General features: G+C 40.1%; 1 protein-coding gene across 3 annotated transcripts; it reads left to right on the top strand.

Moving 5' to 3' along the window:
* The first annotated feature begins 241 nt into the window (after nt 1-241).
* TBP (TATA-box binding protein) lies at nt 242-19,378 on the top strand. 3 transcript variants are annotated; one of them, XM_028846940.2, is made up of 9 exons: nt 242-336; nt 2,579-2,601; nt 2,736-2,937; nt 7,643-8,046; nt 11,041-11,128; nt 13,448-13,539; nt 16,148-16,315; nt 17,923-18,017; nt 18,699-19,378. In XM_028846940.2, the coding sequence occupies exons 3-9, from the start codon at nt 2,884-2,886 to the stop codon at nt 18,776-18,778; spliced, it is 981 nt and encodes a 326-aa protein (XP_028702773.1). In that variant the 5' UTR covers nt 242-336; nt 2,579-2,601; nt 2,736-2,883; the 3' UTR covers nt 18,779-19,378. The 3 variants fall into 3 exon arrangements, with proteins under 3 accessions (XP_028702773.1, XP_014993245.1, XP_014993246.1); XM_015137759.3 differs by lacking the exon at nt 2,579-2,601; XM_015137760.3 differs by lacking the exon at nt 2,579-2,601 and having other exon boundaries at nt 2,733-2,937.
* Nucleotides 19,379-20,606: the final 1,228 nt, after the last annotated feature.

Genomic DNA, 20,606 nt, shown 5'->3' with positions numbered 1-20,606 from the left:
ATTTAAAAATCGATCTGTCCTATGTCCAGCAAGGGCCAATTAGAGACGGCTGTGGCACGGCGGCCCCGCCCCGGAACTCCTCAAGAGCTTCGCCCCTCCTTACCTTAAGCTCCGCGCCTATGGAAACACAGGAAGTGACCTATGCCCACACTTCCCAGGGCCTCGGCCCTAGTGGGAGCAACTCGCTGAAGCCGAGGGCAGAGCTGGCGGAAGTGACATTATCAACGCGCGCCAGGAGTTCAGTGAGGTCAGGCAGGTTCGCTGTGGCGGGCGCCTGGGCCGCCGGCTGTGAAACTTCGTTTCCTCTGGCCCATGGTCATCTTTGCAGTGACCCAGGTAACAGCTTGTACTCTTTTCTGAGGGTTCGGGCGGAGGCGACCACTGCATTGAGGCCTGGGGACAATGGTGGGGAAGAGAAGAGGAATTGGCGCGCGTGCAGGCCCCGCGGGGGACGTTCCTCCCTCTCGTGCTGCCGCCGTTCCGGCCTGTAACGGCCGCTCGGCCGCCGCTCCCGCCTGGTGCCCTACTCTGCTGTGTGTCGCCAGCGGCTTCCCATCGTACGATTGTGGGGCGCAGGGTACTACTGACGGGGCGGCGGCGGGCGGGACAGGACAGTCCCTTGCATCGAAGACCTGAAGTTTACCCTGCCCTGTCCTGCCACCGCTTCTTCTCCATGTTAGAAGGCAGATTCACCCTGGTCTGTGCCCGCCTGTTTTGCTACCAACATTGAGACTTAAGTATTTTGTCAGAATCCTGAGACAGCGGGCACGGTAGCGCTTAAGATATAATACACACCATTTATTTACGGGGCCTCCCATCTCTCGGTCAGGCCATCATGGTTTTCCAAATCTCTAGGTAGGCTTTTCTGTGAAAAGACTGTGCTTCATTTAGTTATACAGACACTAGAAGGCTATGCAGAATTAATTTGATTGCCTCCAAAAAATACCGGATTTGATGTTTCAATTTCCAAGAGCTGAAGATACCCAGCAAACAACTCTTTTCTGAGATAAATTAGTGCAGTAATCACCGTACGGTTTCTTCTGTAGACTTACTTGCAAAAAGTGGCCTGAAGCCACCGCAGGTCCTGGATAAATAAATCTCTAGTCCTACTTACAATGGGTTTAAATCCTGCCGTCATTATCTCTTGCCTCACCCTTAGATCCCTGAAGCGGAACTTCCAGCCTCTAGTTTTACTCCTCTCAAATTCGTCTAGTCTTGCCAAATTAGATCTATTCATACTGCACTTCCAAAATTCCATAACTGTTATTATTGCCTATGCAGTAACATTTAAAACTCCTGATAGTATGAGCCCACCAATATGTGCTATTTCATCTGCAGTGACCTTCTATACAGTCATACTAAGCTTGTCGCCTGCATTCTGCATCTTTTTTCAATCTGTTATCTCTTTCTGCTTGATTTCTCTTTTGTCTGAAGCCCTGTTTTGTAAATTCCTACTCACCTTGTGAGACCCAAGTTAGATGGTCCCTGCTTTGTGAAAACACTGCCCTCTCTTCATAGTAATTGGCTGTTAGTCTTTATTGTCTTCTCTTCCAGGGGTGTATATGGGCTCATTCATGATCACATACTGCATTCCAGGCATAGTGCTAGATGCAGAGATCACAAAGACATGTAGACTTTCAAGACTTAGCTTAGGCCATACCTGCTACTATAATACTATGTTTTACAGTAATTATTTGCATACCCTTCATATTGAACACTTTGATGCCAGGGACTACATCTTCCTATCTTTATATCCTCATCTGCAGCACTTTTGTTATTATAGGATAACTGTCAAAAAAAAAAAAAAAGCATAATTTAAAAAATGTCTTTGATACATTTATTTCCAGAAGCACAGCTTGCTTTCTTTTTTGGTCTGTTTTTCAGTGATGAGTATATAGCATAGATAGTTTTTGGGGGCCTTTGCCCTTTCAAAGTGATCGTCAGAGTCTTTCATATATTCAGCAAATATGTGAGTGTCTACTTTGTACCAGCACATGCTTGAAGTGCATATGCCTGAAGGGTCTTTGGACATATAATTTGTAACTTTGAGACCTCTAAGTTCCATGTGAGAATATGTTATTATAAACTCATTTCAGATGTATAGTGAGTAAAGTGATGACGATTTAAGAATAGTCAGATAAAACGCACAGTTTGCACTATTGTGTTCTAAAGAGGTAAGGTTATTACGTTTATAAAAATTCAGAGCTTTATCTTTGTGCAGCTTTTTTTTTATAGTTTCATTACAGTAGGAGCTTGATAAATGATCACTCTGAAGTATATTGGATTGAATTTAATAGTTACTTAATTTTTTGCCCAAGACATTGTAGAGGATGTAAAATTGGGATATTTAAAGATCTGAACTTTGCCTAACAGTGCTGTGTATACAGTGCTTAATAAATATCCTACTCTGATATTACAGTTTCTTTTGGAATTAGTTTTCTGTAGGTGTTTTTCCTCAAAAGTTTTTAATGCTGGTTATGACAGCTTAATTTTGAGCATTATCTGAGTATTTAAACGTGTAACAAAATGATTTTTGTTTTGTTGGCGATTTTACATGCAATCACCGGAAACCTGGAAGGAATAAGACTTTGGGATTATAAGGTAAAAACAAATGTACTCCAGAATAGCTTCATTGGTTTTCATGTTTGTGTTTTGTATAGCCATGGAACTGGCTTATAGGACTGTATAGGTTACCTGGATCCTTAAATTAAACTTCAGACTTTTTTCCAAAGCAGCATCACTGTTTCTTGGTGTCTGAAGATAACCCAAGGAATTGAGGAAGTTGCTGAGAAGAGTGTGCCTGAGATGCTCTAGGAAAAAACTGAATGGTGAGACGAGTTCCAGCCCAAGGGTTTCTGGTTTGCCAAGAAGAAAGTGAACATCATGGATCAGAACAACAGCCTGCCACCTTACGCTCAGGGCTTGGCCTCCCCTCAGGTAATACAGCAGGAGGGAGAGAATAGGGAGGGCGGAAATCTGAACGGCAAGAGATGGTATCAAAAGGCAAGGAAGGGCATTTAATGATCTGTTTTTGAAAATGATTTAATATATTTTTTAAGCCTGATTTTGTTGAGATGTTCTATTAGGTTTTGAATGGGCACAATAGTGTTTATTTGGGGAGTCTGTTTGGAAGTTATATATCTATAAAACACGTAATCTTTTGATAAACACTTAGGAGAATGTTCCAAGTGATTATATAGGGTCTTTGATTTTGAAAATCACCCTCACCAGATTATTTTCTAGTTTTATTTTTCCCCTTTTACATTTCAAGCTCTCAACCACCCATCTACGATAAAAATGTTTCAGGCTGGGTGCGGTGGCTCACGCCTATAATCCCAAAGGGATTTGGGAGGCGGAGGTGGGTGGATCAGTTGAGGTCAGGAGTTTGAGACCAGCCTGGCCAACATGGAGAAACCATCTGTACTAAATATACAAAAATTAACCAGGCATGGTGGTGGGTCCCTGTAATCCCAACTACTTGGGAGGCTGAGGCAGGGAGAATTGCTTGAACCCGGGAGGTGGAGGTTGCAGTGAGCAGAGATCATGCCAGTGCACTCCAGCCTGGTGGACAGAGCAAGACTAGGCTCTGTCTCAAAAAAAAACAAAAACAAAAACAAAAAACCAATAACTTCTGTTGAAATATAATTTACATACAAAAAACACATTTTAAGTGTCTGTTTTGATAATTATATATACATGTATAAGTTACAGAACATTTCAATTATCTTAAAAAGTCCCTTCTTCCCCTTTATAGTCACTCTGTTGGCCCCAGGTAACTACTGAATCTGCTTTTCAATGCTGAAGATTAGTTTTGTCTATTCTAGAATTTCATATAGATGGAATCATACAGTGTGTGCTTTTTTGTGTATGTCTGATACTGTTTGTATATCAGTAGTTAATCCATTGTATAGCTAAGTATCACTCCATTGTTTGGATGTTCCACAGTTCATCCATTCTCCAGTTGCTCACATTTGGGGTCTTCCCAGTTTGGAGCTATTATGGATAAAAGCACTATAAACATTTGTGTAGACTTTGAATGTACTGTTTTTACTTCTCATAGGTAAATACTTAGGAGTAGGATTGCTAGGTCCTATATCAGTGTATGTATAACTTTATAAGAAACTGCCAAACTGTTTTCTGAAGTGGCTATATTGTTTCGCAGCATAAGAGATTTAAGTTGCCCCACATCCTCACCAACACTTTGTGCTGTCAATCTTTTTACTTTTACTCTAGTGATTGCTTAGTTATATTTTACTGTGGTTTTGATTTTTAATTTGCCTGATTACTAATGTTTCTGAGCACCTTGGCAAGTTCTTGGCAGCCACTCATACACAGGCCCACCTCACTTTACTGCAGTTGACTTTACTGCATGTTTGACAAATTGAAGGTTGTGATAAACCTGTACCCAGTGAGTCTGTTGGTGTTATTTTTCCAACAGTGTGTACTTGGGGTTAGATTTTGGTAATTTTTGCAGGATTTCAAACTTTTTATTATTATCTGTTATTGTTACCAAACTTTCTCTTTTTTTGTTTTGTTTTGTTTTGTTTTTTTGCAGTCACTTTGTTGCCCAGGCTGGATTGCAGTGGTGCAGCCTCGGCTCACTGCAACCTCCATCTCCCCTGTTCAAGCGATTCTTCTGCCTTAGCCTCCTGAGTAGCTGGGATTATAGGCATGTGCCACCAAACCCAGCTAAATTTTGTATTTTTAGTGGAGAAGGAGTTTCACCATGTTGGCTAGGCTGTTCTCAAACTACTGGCTACAAGTGATCCACCCGCCTTGGCCTCCCAAAGGGTTGGGATTACAGGCATGAGCTACTGAACCCAGTCAAAACTTTTCATTATTATCTGTTAATGTGATCAGTGATCTTTGATGTTACTATTGTAATTATTATTGAATGCCATAAACTGCACCCGTATAATATAGGAACTTAATTGATAAATGTCTACAATCTGACCAGCCATTCCCCCATCTCTCTCCCTCTCCTTGGTCTTCCCTATTCCTTGAGACACAACAGTATGGAAATTAGGCTAATTAATAACTTTACAGTGATCTTTAATTAAGTGTTCAGATGAAGGGAAGAGCTGCACATCTCTTATTTTAAACCAAAAGCTAGAAATGATTATCCTTAGTGAAGAAGGCATGTTGAAAGCTGAGACAGGCTAAAAGCTAGGCCTCTTGCACCAAATAGTTAGCCAAGTTGTAAATGCAAGGGAAAAGTTCTTAAAGGAAATTAGAAGTGCTACTCCAGTAAACCGACAAATGATAAGAAAGCAAAACAGCTTTATTGCTTATATGGAGAAAGTTTGCCTGGTCTGGATAGAAGATCATGCTACCCACAACATCCCCTTAAGCCAAAGTGTAATCCAGAGCAAGGCCTTGACTCTCTTCAGTTCTGTAAAGGCTGAGAGAGGAGAGGAAGCTGTAGAAGAAAATTTTGAAACTAGCAGAGGTTTATTCATGAGCTTTAAGGAGAGAAGCCTTCTCCACAACATAAGAATACAATGTGAAGCAGCAAGTTATCTGGAAGATCTAGCCGAGATTATTGATGAAGGTGACTATACTAAATAATAGATTTTTAATGTAGATGAAACAGCCTTCTACTGGAAGAAGATGCTATCTAGGACTTTTATAGCTAGAGAGGAGAAGTCAGTGCCTAGCTTCAAAGCTTCAGAGGATTGGCTGACTGTAGTTAGGGGCTAATATAGCTGGTGACTTTAAGTTAAAGCCAATGCTCATTTACTGTTCTAAAATCATAGGGCCCTTAAGAATTACGCTAAATCTACTCTGCCTGTTCTCAGCACACAGAACAACAAAACCTGATGAGACCACATCTGTTTACAGCATGGTTTACAGAATATTTTAAGCTCTTTGAGATCTACTGCTCAGAAAAAAAGATTGATTTCAAAATATTACTCACTGACAGTGTGACTAGTTGTCCACAAGCTCTGATAGAGAAGAACAAGGAGATTAATATTGTTTTCATGCCTGTTTAAATAATATATCCATTCTTCAGCCCATGGATCAAGGAGTAATTTCAACTTTCAATTCTTACTATTTAAGAAATAGAGCAGGGCATGGTGGCTCATGCTTGTAATCTCAGTACTTTGGGAGGCCAAGGTGGAAGGATCACTCAAAGGCAGGAGTTCGAGACCAACCTGGATAACAAAACAAGTCCCTGTTGCTACAAAAAAAAAAAAATTAAAAATTAGCTGGTCATGGTGGCATGTGCCTGTAGTCCCAGCTACGTGGGAGGCTGAGGCGGGAGGATCACTTGGGTCCAGAAGTTAAAAGCTACAATGGAGACCCTGTCTCAAAGAAAGGAAACAGGGAGGGGCATATGCTGTAGCTGCCATAGATAGTGATTCCTCTGATGGATCTGGGCAAAGTGAATTGAAAACCTTCTGGAAAAGATTCACCATTCTAGATGCCATTAAGAACGTTTGTGATTCATGGGAGGAGGTTAAAATATCAGCATGAATAAGAGTTTGGAAGAAGTTGATTCCAGCCCTCGTGGATGACTTTGAGAGGTTCTAGACTTCAGTGGTAGAAGTTACTGCAGGTGTAGTGGAAATAGCAAGTGAACTAGAATTAGAAGTGAATCCTGAAGATGTGACTGAACTGCTGCAATTTTTTGATAAAACCTGAACAGATGAGGAGTTGCTTCTTGTGGATGAGCAAAGAAAGTGGTTTCTTGAGATGGAATTGACTCCTGGTGAAGAACTGATGACTGTGGAATATTCCATAAATGTAGTTGAGAAAGCAGCAGCAGCGTTTGAGAGGACTGACTCCAGTTTTGAACTACGTTCTAGCGTGGGTAAAACGCTGTCAAACAGCGTCGTGTGCTACAGAGACATCTCAGTGAAAGGAAGAGTCAGTCCTTGTGGCAAACTTCGTCAGTCTTATTTTAAGAAATGGCCACAGCTACCACCCTGATCAGTCAGCAGCTGTCAGCATCGAGGCAAGATCCTCTATCAGCAAAAAGATTATGACTTGCTGCAGGCTCACAGGATTGTTAGCATTTTTAGCAATAAAGCATTTTAAAATTAAGGTATATACATATTATTAGACATAATGCTATTGCACACTTAATAGACTATAGTGTAAACATAACTTTTGTAGACACTGGGAAACCAAAAAATTCATGCTGCTTGCTTCATTGAGATGGTCTGGAACCTAACCCATAGTATCTCTGAGGTATGCCTGTATCTTCATTTGTAATATGCCCTTCACATCTTTTGTCCTTTTTCATTATTTTATTTGTTGATCTTTTTTTATGGAGTTGTCAGAGCTCTTTATTATTCTGTTTACCAGTCCTTTCTCAGATGTATGTATTATAGCTATTTTTTTCCCAATCTGTGGCCTGCCTTTTAATTTTCTCAATGGTGTCTTTCAGAGAACAGAAGTTTTTAATTTTTCCAAAGTTCAGTTTATCCATTTTTCTTCATGTTTATCCACTGTGTGGTATTAAAGAAGAAAGCAATGTGTATAAGAATAGCTGGTTCTTCCGTAATTAAAGATTAATAACCCCATTATTCTCAGAGGGCGTCTGTCTTTGCACATCTCACCTGCTGTTCCACCAAGAAACTTCCACAAACACTCAGCAGCAGCCAGCCTAACCTGTTTTTCTCCTTGCTTTCCACAGGGTGCCATGACTCCCGGAATCCCTATCTTTAGTCCAATGATGCCTTATGGCACTGGACTGACCCCACAGCCTATTCAGAACACCAATAGTCTGTCTATTTTGGAAGAGCAACAAAGGCAGCAGCAGCAACAACAGCAGCAGCAGCAGCAACAACAGCAACAACAGCAGCAGCAGCAGCAGCAGCAGCAACAGGCAGTGGCCGCTGCAGCCGTTCAGCAGTCAACATCCCAGCAGACAACACAGGGAACCTCAGGCCAGGCACCACAGCTCTTCCACTCACAGACTCTCACAACTGCACCCTTGCCGGGCACCACTCCACTGTATCCCTCCCCCGTGACCCCCATGACCCCCATCACTCCTGCCACTCCGGCTTCGGAGAGTTCTGGGATTGTACCGCAGCTGCAGTGAGTACTTGGTGTTTTATGTTTCCTCCCACTTAGGAGTCCCTTTGAGTTGTGTTCCTGCTCTGTTTTCTGATGGATCCTTTTATTAAGGGAGGGAATGGCACTAACAGCAATTGTGTATCAAAATTTGCTTTATCTCACACTTGGGAAAGGGAAGCAAAGCCATCTTAGTCAGTGCCCTCAGTAAAAGGTTCTTAACAGGTTTAGGAATGTGGTCATTTGTGTTTATATACCTGAGCCAATAAAATTTAATGTGATTTTCACTGTCATTATTATTATATTATAGACATTTCCCTGTATCTGATATCGCCAAATCACAATGTTATGTAGTCTCTTTCCCTTATGCTATTTTAGGTCTTTAGTCACAGTATCAGTATAATTTCTGGCAGTTCTTGTTTTTTATTTTTACTGTGGGGACTGCATATGAATCTTTGAAGGTCTGCGTCCTTCCCACAAAATGAGGATGACTGTTCTTGTCCTAAATGGATTTTTCTACCTAAGTGAAGTGGGTTCTATATGTAACAGGGTATTAGGGATAGGAAATAATTTCATCTTCCTGAAAAAACAACAAATATTTCCAAATAATCCCCGTCAATAAGAAGCGTGCAGCTTTTCATGTTAGAAAGCTTATGACCAAATTAAAAGGTTACTTGCAGTCTCTGCATCTCCTCAGTTTTCTTGTACAGATACCTTCCTCCTTCATACTCCCTTTAGATCTAGTATTTCCTATTTGCATTTATTCACCTTGCTACATATATGGTTGTTGTTTATAAGCTATCTCTGATCATTTTTGGAACTTAGTGGTGTGTAATCGTGGATGCTGACTTTTACCCAAAGACCTAAATCTTGCCTCTACAATTTTGTTTGACCCCACACACAATTTTAAAAACAAAGTAATTTTAGTGATTTTAGAGACAGCCCTTTTTAGCTCACCCTTGTCTGTACCGCTCCCATGTGTCCAGCATGCTTGTCGGACTCCCAGGAAAATTTAAGTTTGCATTTCTGATTTAAATAATAAAGTATAAACAGTACAGTCAGGTGTTTGTTTCTTGCCGTGCCTTTGTTGTTCTGATACTCCCGAGAGCATCCAGTCATCCACGTCCCTGAGCTGCTCTCTACTAAGAACCCTCCTGCGTGGTAATTCAGTGCCCTCTCAGTCTTGTAGGCTTAAGAGGGATTAAGGCAAATATTTCATGAATGAAAACATATAAGAATACATTTAACAATTATGTGATGAAAGTTGTGATAGATGTACTAAAATCTACTTGATATAGTTCATCAGTGGACAAATGCTAAAGCCAGGTGTGTATACAACGGTGATTGGAAGGAAAGAGATGATATGGAAATGAAAACATTGTGTGGATCAACCTAATTGGCTTTACGGTTGTGTATCATAGACTGCCATTCTCTTTTGAACAAAATTATGAGCCATCAAGTTTTCAAAAGTTTTGCATTTTGACAGTATAAGAAAAAGAACCAGAAGCAACAGTGAGCTATAACCTATTGTATTTGAACCTATGTATTTGAAATCTGGACTCTATATTCTTGGGATGGTGATTGCCAGGTCCATGCAAGACACTTGTTGCGCAGTTAATTGCATTCAAAGGACATTGCCCATTTCAAGTATATGTACTTTATTTATTTATTTATTTATTTATTTATTTAAGACGGAGTCTCGCTCTGTCGCCCAGGTTGGAGTGCAGTGGTGTGATCTCAGCTCACTGCAGACTCCACCTCCTGGGTTCACGCCATTCTCCTGCCTCAGCCTCCTGAGCAGCTGGGACTACAGGCTCCCGCCACCATGCTCGGCTAATTTTTTTGTATTTTTAGTAGAGACGGGGTTTCACCGTGTTAGCCAGGATGGTCTCGATCTCCTGACCTCGTGATCCGCCCACCTCGGCCTCCCAAAGTGCTGGGATTACAGGCGTGAGCCACTGTGCCTGGCCAAGTATATATACTTTCATAAGCAGAAAAAATGTATAATGAAAATGTAGGTTTTTGTTTAAATTTTTATTAAAACTTCTAATAGAGTTGCTTTTTAGTATATCTTTATCCTTGTATAAGTTATTTATTAAGTGATGTAAGAACACTGAGAAATGTAAAGGGTCAGTGGACCCAGATGGCTCCGTTTATCCTTATTTACTGAGAGATAATTAGAAGAGAAAGCAGGGTTTTGCCTTTTTTTTTTTTTTTTTTTTTGCTAAAGACACTTAGCTGTTGTTTTTCAAAAGATACGTACTTTGAGAGAACTCATTTTCATAATAAATAGTGACTTAGGTTTGCCAGGCGTGGTGGCTCATGCCTGTAATCCCAGCACTTTGAGAGGCCGAGGCGGGCGGATCATGAGGTCAGGAGATCGAGACCATGCTGGCTAACATGGTGAAACCCCATCTCTACTAAAAATACAAAAAATTAGCCGGGCGTGGTGGCGCACGCCTGTAGACCCAGCTACTCGGGAGGCTGAGGCAGGAGAATGGCATGAACCCAGGAGGTGGAGCTTTCAGTGAGCCGAGAATGCACCACTGCACTCCAGCCTGGGCGACAGAGCGAGACTCCGTCTCAAAAAAAAAAAAGAAAAAAAGTGACTTAGGAGTAGGGTGGTGGTGGTGGTGGCTTTTCAGAGCTCACAGGTGAGAAATGAGTTTGTCTGTGAGAAGGCTAAGGGCATGGCTCTGGAGACAGACTCAGATCCTGGCACCTCCACTTGGGAGCCATGTGCATCCTGAGGAAGTTGCACTACCTTTAAGCCTCAGCTTATTTATCCGAATGTGGGAATACTGGTAGCTTCTACCATAGTGCATTATAAGTATTAAATGGAATAATCTATATAAAATGCTCAACATGTGCATGATACTTGTTAAACAATAAATGTGAGCAATTTTAAAAAATTAAAGCCTGGTTGAAATAATCAAATGTGTGCATAATTTCTAACACCTCATCCAGTGAAGGTTAAGTAATTTAAATAGTCATGTTTTCTTTTTAAATTTCTTACAGAAATATTGTATCCACAGTGAATCTTGGTTGTAAACTTGACCTAAAGACCATTGCACTTCGTGCCCGAAATGCTGAATATAATCCCAAGGTTAGATCTATTTTAATGTGTTTCTTTTTTTTTCTTTTTTGTCTTCTCTGTCATGTCTCTATATTTTAATGTATTTCACGCTATGTAACAAATGTCTGTAGATCACTCTAGGCACAGTGGCTAATGCCTGTAATCCCAGCACTTTGAGAGGCTGAGGAGGGAGAATTGCTTGAGCCTAGGACTTCAAGACCAGCCCAGGCAACATGGCAAGACCCTGTCTCTTAAAAAAAAAAAAAAAGAAAAAGAAAGAAAAATCGGCCAGGCTTGGTGGCTTACACCTGTAATCCCAGCACTTTGGGAGGCCGAGGTGGGCGGATCACCTGAGGTCAGGAGTTCAAGACCATCCTGGCCAACATAGTGAAACCCTGTCTCTACTAAAAAGACAAAAATTTGCCGGGAGTGGTGGCTTGTGCTTGTAATCCCAACTACTTGGGAGGTTGAGGCAGGAGAATCACTTGAACCTGGGAGACAGAGGTTGCGAGTGGAGATCGCGCCATTGCATTCCAGCCTGGAAACAGAGCAAGACTCCATCTCAAAAAAAAAAAATCTGTATATCAAAGAGTTTGTGTTATGCTTATTCCTTGACACCAACAAAATGAAGATCTAAAGTAAAATGTGCATTGTTTTGTATCTTTTATTGAGTGTCTGTGATATCAGAATCCCTGGGAATACAGCAGTCTATAAAACAAGCTAAGTTACATATATATTGTATTGGGATCATGTGAAGAATTTTGTATATGTATAGGGATGATGTTTGCCAGCTATAGTAGGCAAAGTAATTTGGATAAACATTAGCTGGGTTGAGAGAAGTGTTAGTAATGGACTTAGGGTGCATTTTAAAACCCCTGAAACATAATGCCTAAGATCTGAAAGATAGCTAAGCTAGGGGTCTGAAAAATCTCCTTTTAACCACTCATAATGAGTCTGTATGACATGTAGCATTTTAAGAATTAATCTTTCATCTATTATAATATTTAGTTGAATACATAATTTTATTACTTTATGATCTTAAGTGAAGTGATACTTAACCAATAGAAATAGTAGAGGAAATTCTGGAAATGCAAAATAGCTAGGCTTTTCCTGGGACTTAGATAAACTACTATACACTGCTAGCTTTTTTAGATGTTGATAAAAACACAGGGAAGACATAGAGCAGTTTTTAAACTAAAATTGTTAAAAGCCAGGCACGGTGACTCAGACCTGTAATCTCAGCACTTTGGGAGGCCAAGGTGGGAGGATCGCTTGAGGCCTTCGAGACAAGCCTGGGCAACATAGCAAGACCTTGTTTCATCAGAAAATTTAAAAAATTATCTGGGGTTGGTGGCACACACCTATAATCTCAGCTACTTGGGAGGCCAAGACAGGAGGATCTCTTGAACTCAGGAATTCGAGGCTGCAGTGAGCCATGATTCCAGTCTGCACTCCAGTCTGGGCAACTGCAATCCAGTCTGGGCAACAAAGTGAGACTCTGTCTCTAAAAAAAAAAATTAATAAATTAAAAAAATAAAATTGTTAAAACAATCTAGTTTGTCAGAGTCATCTCAATTAGAAATACATAGGTTTTTATTGTATAATTAAATATAATGTATTAAAATATTTAAGTTGTTTCAAAGTAATTACTTGCTTTTTATCATGTACCTAATAACTGAGGCCATTAATTCAACCCACAGTTGAAATATTTTCCCCATGAGTTACCATCTTAGCAAGAAAATTTTCTGAAAGAATTAACGTGTTTCAAGCATAAAAAGCAGAAAATAAAAGTTAAAACTGTGTTTCTTTCCTAATTTGCATTTATATGTGTTTAATACATTAATATTGTTTCTAAAGGCCAATTGGAAGCAGGATTTTACTTCATTACATACTGGTATGCTTGTAATCTGATTTATTAATTCCATTAAGGTAGAAAACGTTTATTGGTTTATTTGCCTCAAAATTTATATTAATAAAACAAAATTTATCATTAGAGAAACTATAGTCATGATAAGCAGCAAATATAAAGTAGAAACCGAAGCACTGGTATTTATTGAGAACATGACCAAATTTTGCAAACATTTCTGTTGGTGGAATGCTCATGTGAAAGAACATACAGATCTTGGTATAACTTTGTCACAATTGATTATTTTCTGCTCCTTATGCAAAGGAATATTTGTTACATGTGGTGTATGCAAATCCTTTACAGATACGCAGAAATACAGGACAAATATTTTGATAACTAGATGTACTATGTCCTTCCTACCAGTTGTGATTTGTCAATGTGTAGTTCTCCTAACAAAATTGAGCAGTTTGGCATGACCTCACTAATGATTCTCTCTATTTTAGCGGTTTGCTGCAGTAATCATGAGGATAAGAGAGCCACGAACCACGGCACTGATTTTCAGTTCTGGGAAGATGGTGTGCACAGGAGCCAAGAGGTAGCCGTAAGAAATTCATTCTTCTGGTTTATGGGTTGTGAACGAGTTTTTAGGTTATTAGGTTAGCACTTTAACATGTTATTACTGCTTTCTTATTAAAATGGTTGATTCTATTAATTGTAGATACCAGTGATTTCATTTTCTTAAAAATTAGATATGGACAGGTATGGTATCTCACACCTATAATCCCAGGAGGCCAAGGCGGGCAAATCACTTGAGGCCAGGAGTTCAAGACCAGCCTGACCAACATGGTGAAACTCCATCTCTATTAAAAATACAAAAATTAGCCAGGTGTGGTAGTGGATGTCTGTAGTCCCAGCTACTTGGGATGCTGAAACATGAGAATCGCTTAAATCTGGGAGGCGGAGGTTGCAGTGAGCTGAGATCACGCCACTGCACTCCAGCCTGGGAGACAGAACAAGACTCTGTTCCCAGAAAATAAAATAAAATAAAATTAGGTAAGATGTAATACAACATCAGAACTATTAATAAAATTCCCTTTTTGTGAAAAATGTTGTAAATAACACAAATACATCTTGAAATGGAAGAAAAAATTGGTCAAGCTAATGGTGTAAGCTAATGGTGTAATTGGTCAAGCTAATGGTGTAAACTTCTAAGCTAATGGTGTAAGAGCTTTGCAGACCTTACTGGGCCGGACAGCATGACAACACCACATGTGTTGACTGCAGAAACCTGCCGTCTCACTGGAACTAGCATTCATTATGAGCGTTTGAGTTGTGCAGATCCTAAGGAATGTACCCCTGTTATAACATGTCATTGCCTGTATTCTGCGTTTGAAGTGATCCTGTCTGAAGGTTAGTGCTCTGGGGCCCTGACTGTTCTAAACAGAGCTCATATACCTGATAGAAGTCAAAAACTAGGGGGAAAATTAGTGACATTACATTCATAAATGAACTGAACAAATACACTAAAACTTTTTAAATGAAAGCGTATTAAATGTACTTGGCGGTGTCAACACATAGAAGGGGGCTGTGGATATTTTTGCTTATTCTGAAGTTTGAAATTGTCTTTCAGTGAGGGGAATGTCATTGGTGTGGACATTCTGGCTCCTGGTCTCCAAGTTTTTTCAGAATGCAGGACAAGGATCTGTTCTTGCCTTTCACTACCCCTTGGCCACAACATGCAGTAGTAACCTCTTTAATTAAGAGCCTTTTTGTTTGCTTGTTTTCCCCTGCATGGAATATCAGAAACTTTTGGTTTATCAAGGCAAACTTTTCATGCAGCATTTAGTCTTTTTGTCCCAGAGCATCTGAAAACTGAATATTGTATGTCTAGTTGGATGACTGTTTCATCAAGACAAGAAACCACCAATAAATTTACCTGAAAATTAAAAGCATAGCATATATATATATGCTTGATTTTTGTTCTTCCTGATCCCCTGTGCCTGATAGTCTTTTTATGGTAATATTTTCACATTCTTTTTGTTGTTGTTGTTATTTTTGAGACAGTCTTGCTCTGCGCCCAGGCTGGAGTGCAGTGGCGCAATCTGGGCTCACTGCAAGCTCTGCCTCCCAGGTTCATGCCATTCTCTTGCCTCAGCCTCCCAAGTAGCTGGGACTACAGGTGCCTGCCACCATGCCCAGCTAGTTTTTGTATGTTTAGTAGAGACGGTGTTTCACTCTGTTAGTCAGGATGGTCTCGATCTCCTGACCTCGTGCTCCACCCACCTTGGCCTCCCAAAGTGTTGGGATTACAGGTATGAGCCACTGCGCCCAGCCAGCCTTCCTTCTTTTCTTTTCTCTCTTATTTTCTTTTTTTTTCTGTTCTCTTCTCTCCTCTCCTCTCCTCTTTCTTTCTTTCTTTCCTTTTTTTTTTTGTTGTTGTTGTTGGCAGAGTCGCCCAGGCTGGAGGGCAGTGGCACAATCTTGGCTCACTGCAACTTCCACCTCTCAGGTTCAAGTGATTCTCTTGCCTCAGCCTCCCAAGTAGCTGGGATTACAGGTGCCTTCTACCACACCCGGCTAATTTTTGTATTTTTAGTAGAGATAGAGTTTCACCATGTTGACTAAGCTGGTCTGGAACCCTTGACCTCAGGTGATCTACCTGCCTTGGCCTCCCAAAGTGCTTGGGATTACAGGTGTGAGCCAGCATGCCTGGCCCACATTCTGCTTTTCTTATGTAAGCTCTGAACTGCCTCAACAAATGACATCATAGGAATGTCTATTCATGATGAGTCTTGGTATAAAAGAGAATAGAATTAGTGAATACATTGTTCAATAATAAATCTCATCAACATTTTCTGATCAATATGAAGTTTGTTAGTTTTCCTCTCAGTAGAAATGCATGGGCTAAAATATAGAAATAGTGATGATTGATGATGGTGATAATTCACATCTATAAAATCTAGGGCTACAATAATTTGGCAGATTGAAAGGTCATTTTGGCAGACCTACAGTTTTCTGTCAAGGATCCAGGAATACTTTATAAGGAAATTGTGAATGTCTGTCAGTCTTTTCTCCTATTGCAAGGGGGCTGACCAGTTTACACTTTATTAGTCTCCTGTTTAGGACTTTTTATAAGTTATTAGTCTAAATAAATATTTTAGCTGAGTCTGAGTATGAATAACTCACTTTTTTCCTTTCCCTAGTGAAGAACAGTCCAGACTGGCAGCAAGAAAATATGCTAGAGTTGTACAGAAGTTGGGTTTTCCAGCTAAGTTCTTGGACTTCAAGATTCAGAACATGGTGGGGAGCTGTGATGTGAAGTTTCCTATAAGGTTAGAAGGTCTTGTGCTCACCCACCAACAGTTTAGTAGGTAAGTCTGAAATGTATTATGATTGCTTTTGGCAACAATTCATTTATAATCTAAACATTGTTCAGAATAAAACACATGTAAAATATTCAGTATGTGAGAACAGTTGACATGGTTATAATTGTATGTATTCTTGCATTGTCTTCTTGATGTTCTCAGTGACATTTATCACTCTCACCAGCCTCTGCTTCCCTTGTCACTTAGCAGTACCCATAACTCCCCTTTACTGGACTGAATTTGATTCTGCTTCTATATGTTTTATCATTTGATTGCTGAATACACTTGGAATGCATGAATTTAACCTAACCTCTTGTATCAATTTTTTTTTTCCCAGTTTGGATCTTCTCTTTTAGTCAGCATTGTGTCAGATCTACCAGCAAAGTGTGAAGTTGAGCCGTAGGAACAACTTTCTAATTATCTTCCCTGCTGCTTGCAGGTGAAGACTCACAGGCAGGCAGCCCTGCCCACCTCACAGCCTCATCTCATGGTCTTCTGGTGTCTGTTCACAGGCACACTAGTTCTGTGTGCCCCTTGGGCTCACTTGGTTCCTCCTGCCATGGGCCTGTGCACTTGCAGCTTTTATGCCTAGTACACTCATTTCCCTTTTCACCTAGGAAGCTCCCACTTGAGTTCCGTATGTCTACGCATTCCACTCTTCCTCAGAGAAGCCTGTCCTGAATTTTGTCTTAGGTCAGACACACAGAAACAGAGGCATCCTGTTTTCAGTCTCTCTGAACTAAGAAAAATGAGATTACTAGGCTTAGAAGAATATGTACCAGGCCTGGCCTGGTGGCTTAAGCCTGTAATCCTAGCACTTTGGGAGGCTGAGGCGGGGGGATCACTTGAGTTCATGAGTTCAAGACCAGCCTGGCCAACATGGTGAAACCCCGTCTCTACTAAAAATACAAAAATTAGCTGGACGTGGTGGTACACGCCTGTAATCCCAGCTACATGGAAGGCTGAGGCAGGACAGTCACTCGAATCCAGGAGGCGGAGGTTGTAGCGAGCCAAGATCGTACTACTGCACTCCAGCCTGGGCAACAGAACAAGACTCCGTCTCAAAAAAAAAAAAAAAATTACACACACACACCCCCCAATAGTCCATTCAGTCAGACAGCTCAATCAGGTATAGGTTAATTCTCAGGCTAGTATATCAGAGTGATTGAATTTCCTGAACACAATTGATAGCTAGAGAATATTTCAATTTAAGGTGAGATTTGATTAAAAGTTATAGTATCAGATCTTAGAAGTAAATGATTATTAGGTAGGTAATAGTAATTATTAGGATTGTAAAAGTAGGTGATTATTATCAGAGACTGCAGACATAACTACAGGGCTCTTCTTAAATCAGAAAATCCAGACTCAGTAGAAATGGGGTAAAGTGATAGGAGGGCAAATAGCCTCCCATCCAATGGTTATCAGCTGATGGCTAAAAGTTGGCCTCACTTGCTTTAATTATTCTATCCTTTGATGCTGCTTGAAGAACTGTGCTTTACCTCTTGACTAGTTTGCTTGTTTATTCAGTATTTTTCCTTGTACAGGTTCTCATTTTATTTAAAAGCACACAAAGCTCTTAATTTCTAAACTGTTTTTTGCAATTTTCCTTCCAGTTATGAGCCAGAGTTATTTCCTGGTTTAATCTACAGAATGATCAAACCCAGAATTGTTCTCCTTATTTTTGTTTCTGGAAAAGTTGTATTAACAGGTAAGTTGTAACAGGAAGTAGTATCTGAACGTTTCTGTTTCGAGTATGGCATTTTCTCAGTGCTGAAAAGAAATTTCAGTGTCGGGACAGTGGGCTAGCTTCTTGCACAAAGGCCTCCCACCCAAGTCTTATGAGAAACGTGCCCACTAAAGGCACAGTGAGAGCAGGGAAGTCTGACCACAGCCCTGCAAGCAGGTTTCCATTTACAGTCAGGAGGTGAGCACTGCATTGAATAGAAGATGGTGTTTTCACTTGGAATTAGTTATCTGAAGCTTTACGATTCTTCAGCAATATGATTATGAGACAAGAAAGGAAGATTCAGAAAAGAGCTTAGTTGAAGGCAGCAATTGGGAGAAAAAGATTCGGTTGTTATTGCCGTCCTGCTTAGTTTAGGGCCTGGTTCAGGACCAGGAGAGAAGTGTGAACACATGCCTCTTGAGCTGTAGAATGGATGCGAGATGCTGGAGTCACTAAGATGATTTTTTAAAAGTATCGTTTTATAAACAAAAATAAGTTTGTGACAAGGGGTTCCACCATTAATGTTTTCATGCCTATGCCTTAATCTGACTGGGTATGGTGAGAATTGTGCTTGCAGCTTTAAGGTAATAATAATTTTAACTTCTTAATATGTTAAGAAGTGCCATTTCGGTCTCTCATCTCTACTTCAACTTGTCTTCTTAGGTGCTAAAGTCAGAGCAGAAATTTATGAAGCATTTGAAAACATCTACCCTATTCTAAAGGGATTCAGGAAGACGACGTAATGGCTGTCATGTACCCTTGCCTCCCCCACCCACTGTTTTTTTTTTTTTTTTTTTTTAAACAAATCAGTTTGTTTTGGTACCTTTAACTGGTGGTGGTGTGAGAAGATGGATGTTGAGTTGCAGGTTGTGGCACCAGGTGATGCCCTTCTGTAAGTGCCCACCACAGGATGCCGGGAAGGGGCATTATTTGTGCACTGAGAACACCGCGCAGCGTGACTGTGAGTTGCTCATACTGTGCTGCTATCTGGGCAGCGCTGCCCATTTATTTATATGTAGATTTTAAACACTGCTGTTGACAAGTTGGTTTGAGGGAGAAAACTCTAAGAGTGAAAGCCACCTCTACAATTGATTGGACTTTTTAATTTTAATGTTTTTCCCCATGAACCACAGTTTTTATATTTCTACCAGAAAAGTAAAAATCTTTTTTAAAAGTGTTGTTTTTCTAATTTGTAACTCCTAGGGGTTATTTCTGTGCCAGACACATTCCGCCTCTCCAGTATTGCAGGACAGAATACATGTGTTAATGAAAATGAATGGCTGTACATATTTTTTCTTTCTTCAGAGTACTCTGTACAATAAATGCAGTTTATAAAAGTGTTAGATTGTTGTTATGATACCTTGTAAGAGTCATGTGATCATACTGTTTTCTAAAAAGTTGTATTTTAGATATAATGCCTGAAACCATTTTGGTGTCTGCTTGTTTGTTTCAGTCAATATTTCATTACATGCTTCAATGAAAGCAAATTAATGATCAGAACTCACAGTTGCTCAGGAAACGTGTATTTATTACCTTCTATATATTGAGCAACTCCTGTTTTCTAGGTACTTTCCATACGGTGCCTGGAATCCTCACAGAGCTGCAGTCAGGTTTTGTTCCTCTGTTGGAGGTGAGGAGATAATGGCCCCCGCTGAGACTTGGCTGAGGTTACACAGTTAGTAAGTGGTAAAAATTAGTGAGTCCTTCAGGTGTAGAAGCTGATGCCCTCTCCACAGGCTGCCAACTCTCTGCAGTAACTTTTTTTTGCTTGTTTTGTAGTTTTTTTCTCATGGAATATCAGGTGGACATTTGTGGGTTCTTAGGTTTCATTGTTAGGGTGGTTTTTTTTTTTTTTTTTTTTTTAATTGTAAAAGTACATCTTCAGGTGACTCAGGAATAAAATCAGAAAGGGGAGGCCCTTCCTTCCTTCCTTTCTCTTCTGCCTTTTTCCCCAAGATAATGACCAGATTAGTGGGTATCTTCTAAGCCCATTCTGTCTATCCTCTCTGGCATTTGATCCCATTTTTGGAAAAAAATGATAGAATACATTCAATTGTATAGCTTTCCCTTTTTTCAGTCAATATATCATAAACCTATTTCCATGATTGGGAATCTAGGATGCTCTTGTTAGGTACCTTCACTTACTGAGCTATTCCTGTAATTACAGTCATTTACATGCCCTCCAGTTTTTCAATATCATAAACAGCGCTGCAGGAACATCCTTGTATGTGTATTTTTTGGATGAGTGCAGGTATTCATGTAGTAAACTTTCCTGGAAGAAGAACTAAAGACTATACATTCTAAGTTTTAATCAGTTGATACCAGATTGCAGTCCAAAGAGAACGGCGTATGAAATGCCCTTTTCTTGCGTTTCCCAATCATTAGTGATGCCAATAATGTATGGATTAACTGGAAAGACATCATTCCAATATTATCTCCTATCTAAGAAAGAAGTATCCCTTCGGGTATGTAGGTCTTATGTTCCTCAGTAAAGTTTTACAATCTTTTTCACACAGGGCTTTTATATTTCATAAGTATTACTTCCTTAAGATATTACCATTTCTGTTGTTT

The sequence above is a fragment of the Macaca mulatta genome, chromosome 4 (assembly GCF_049350105.2).
Source record: "Macaca mulatta isolate MMU2019108-1 chromosome 4, T2T-MMU8v2.0, whole genome shotgun sequence".
NCBI lineage: Eukaryota > Metazoa > Chordata > Mammalia > Primates > Cercopithecidae > Macaca > Macaca mulatta.
Note: the sequence above shows the minus strand (reverse complement) of the source record. Positions and strands in the feature narration are given on the sequence as shown.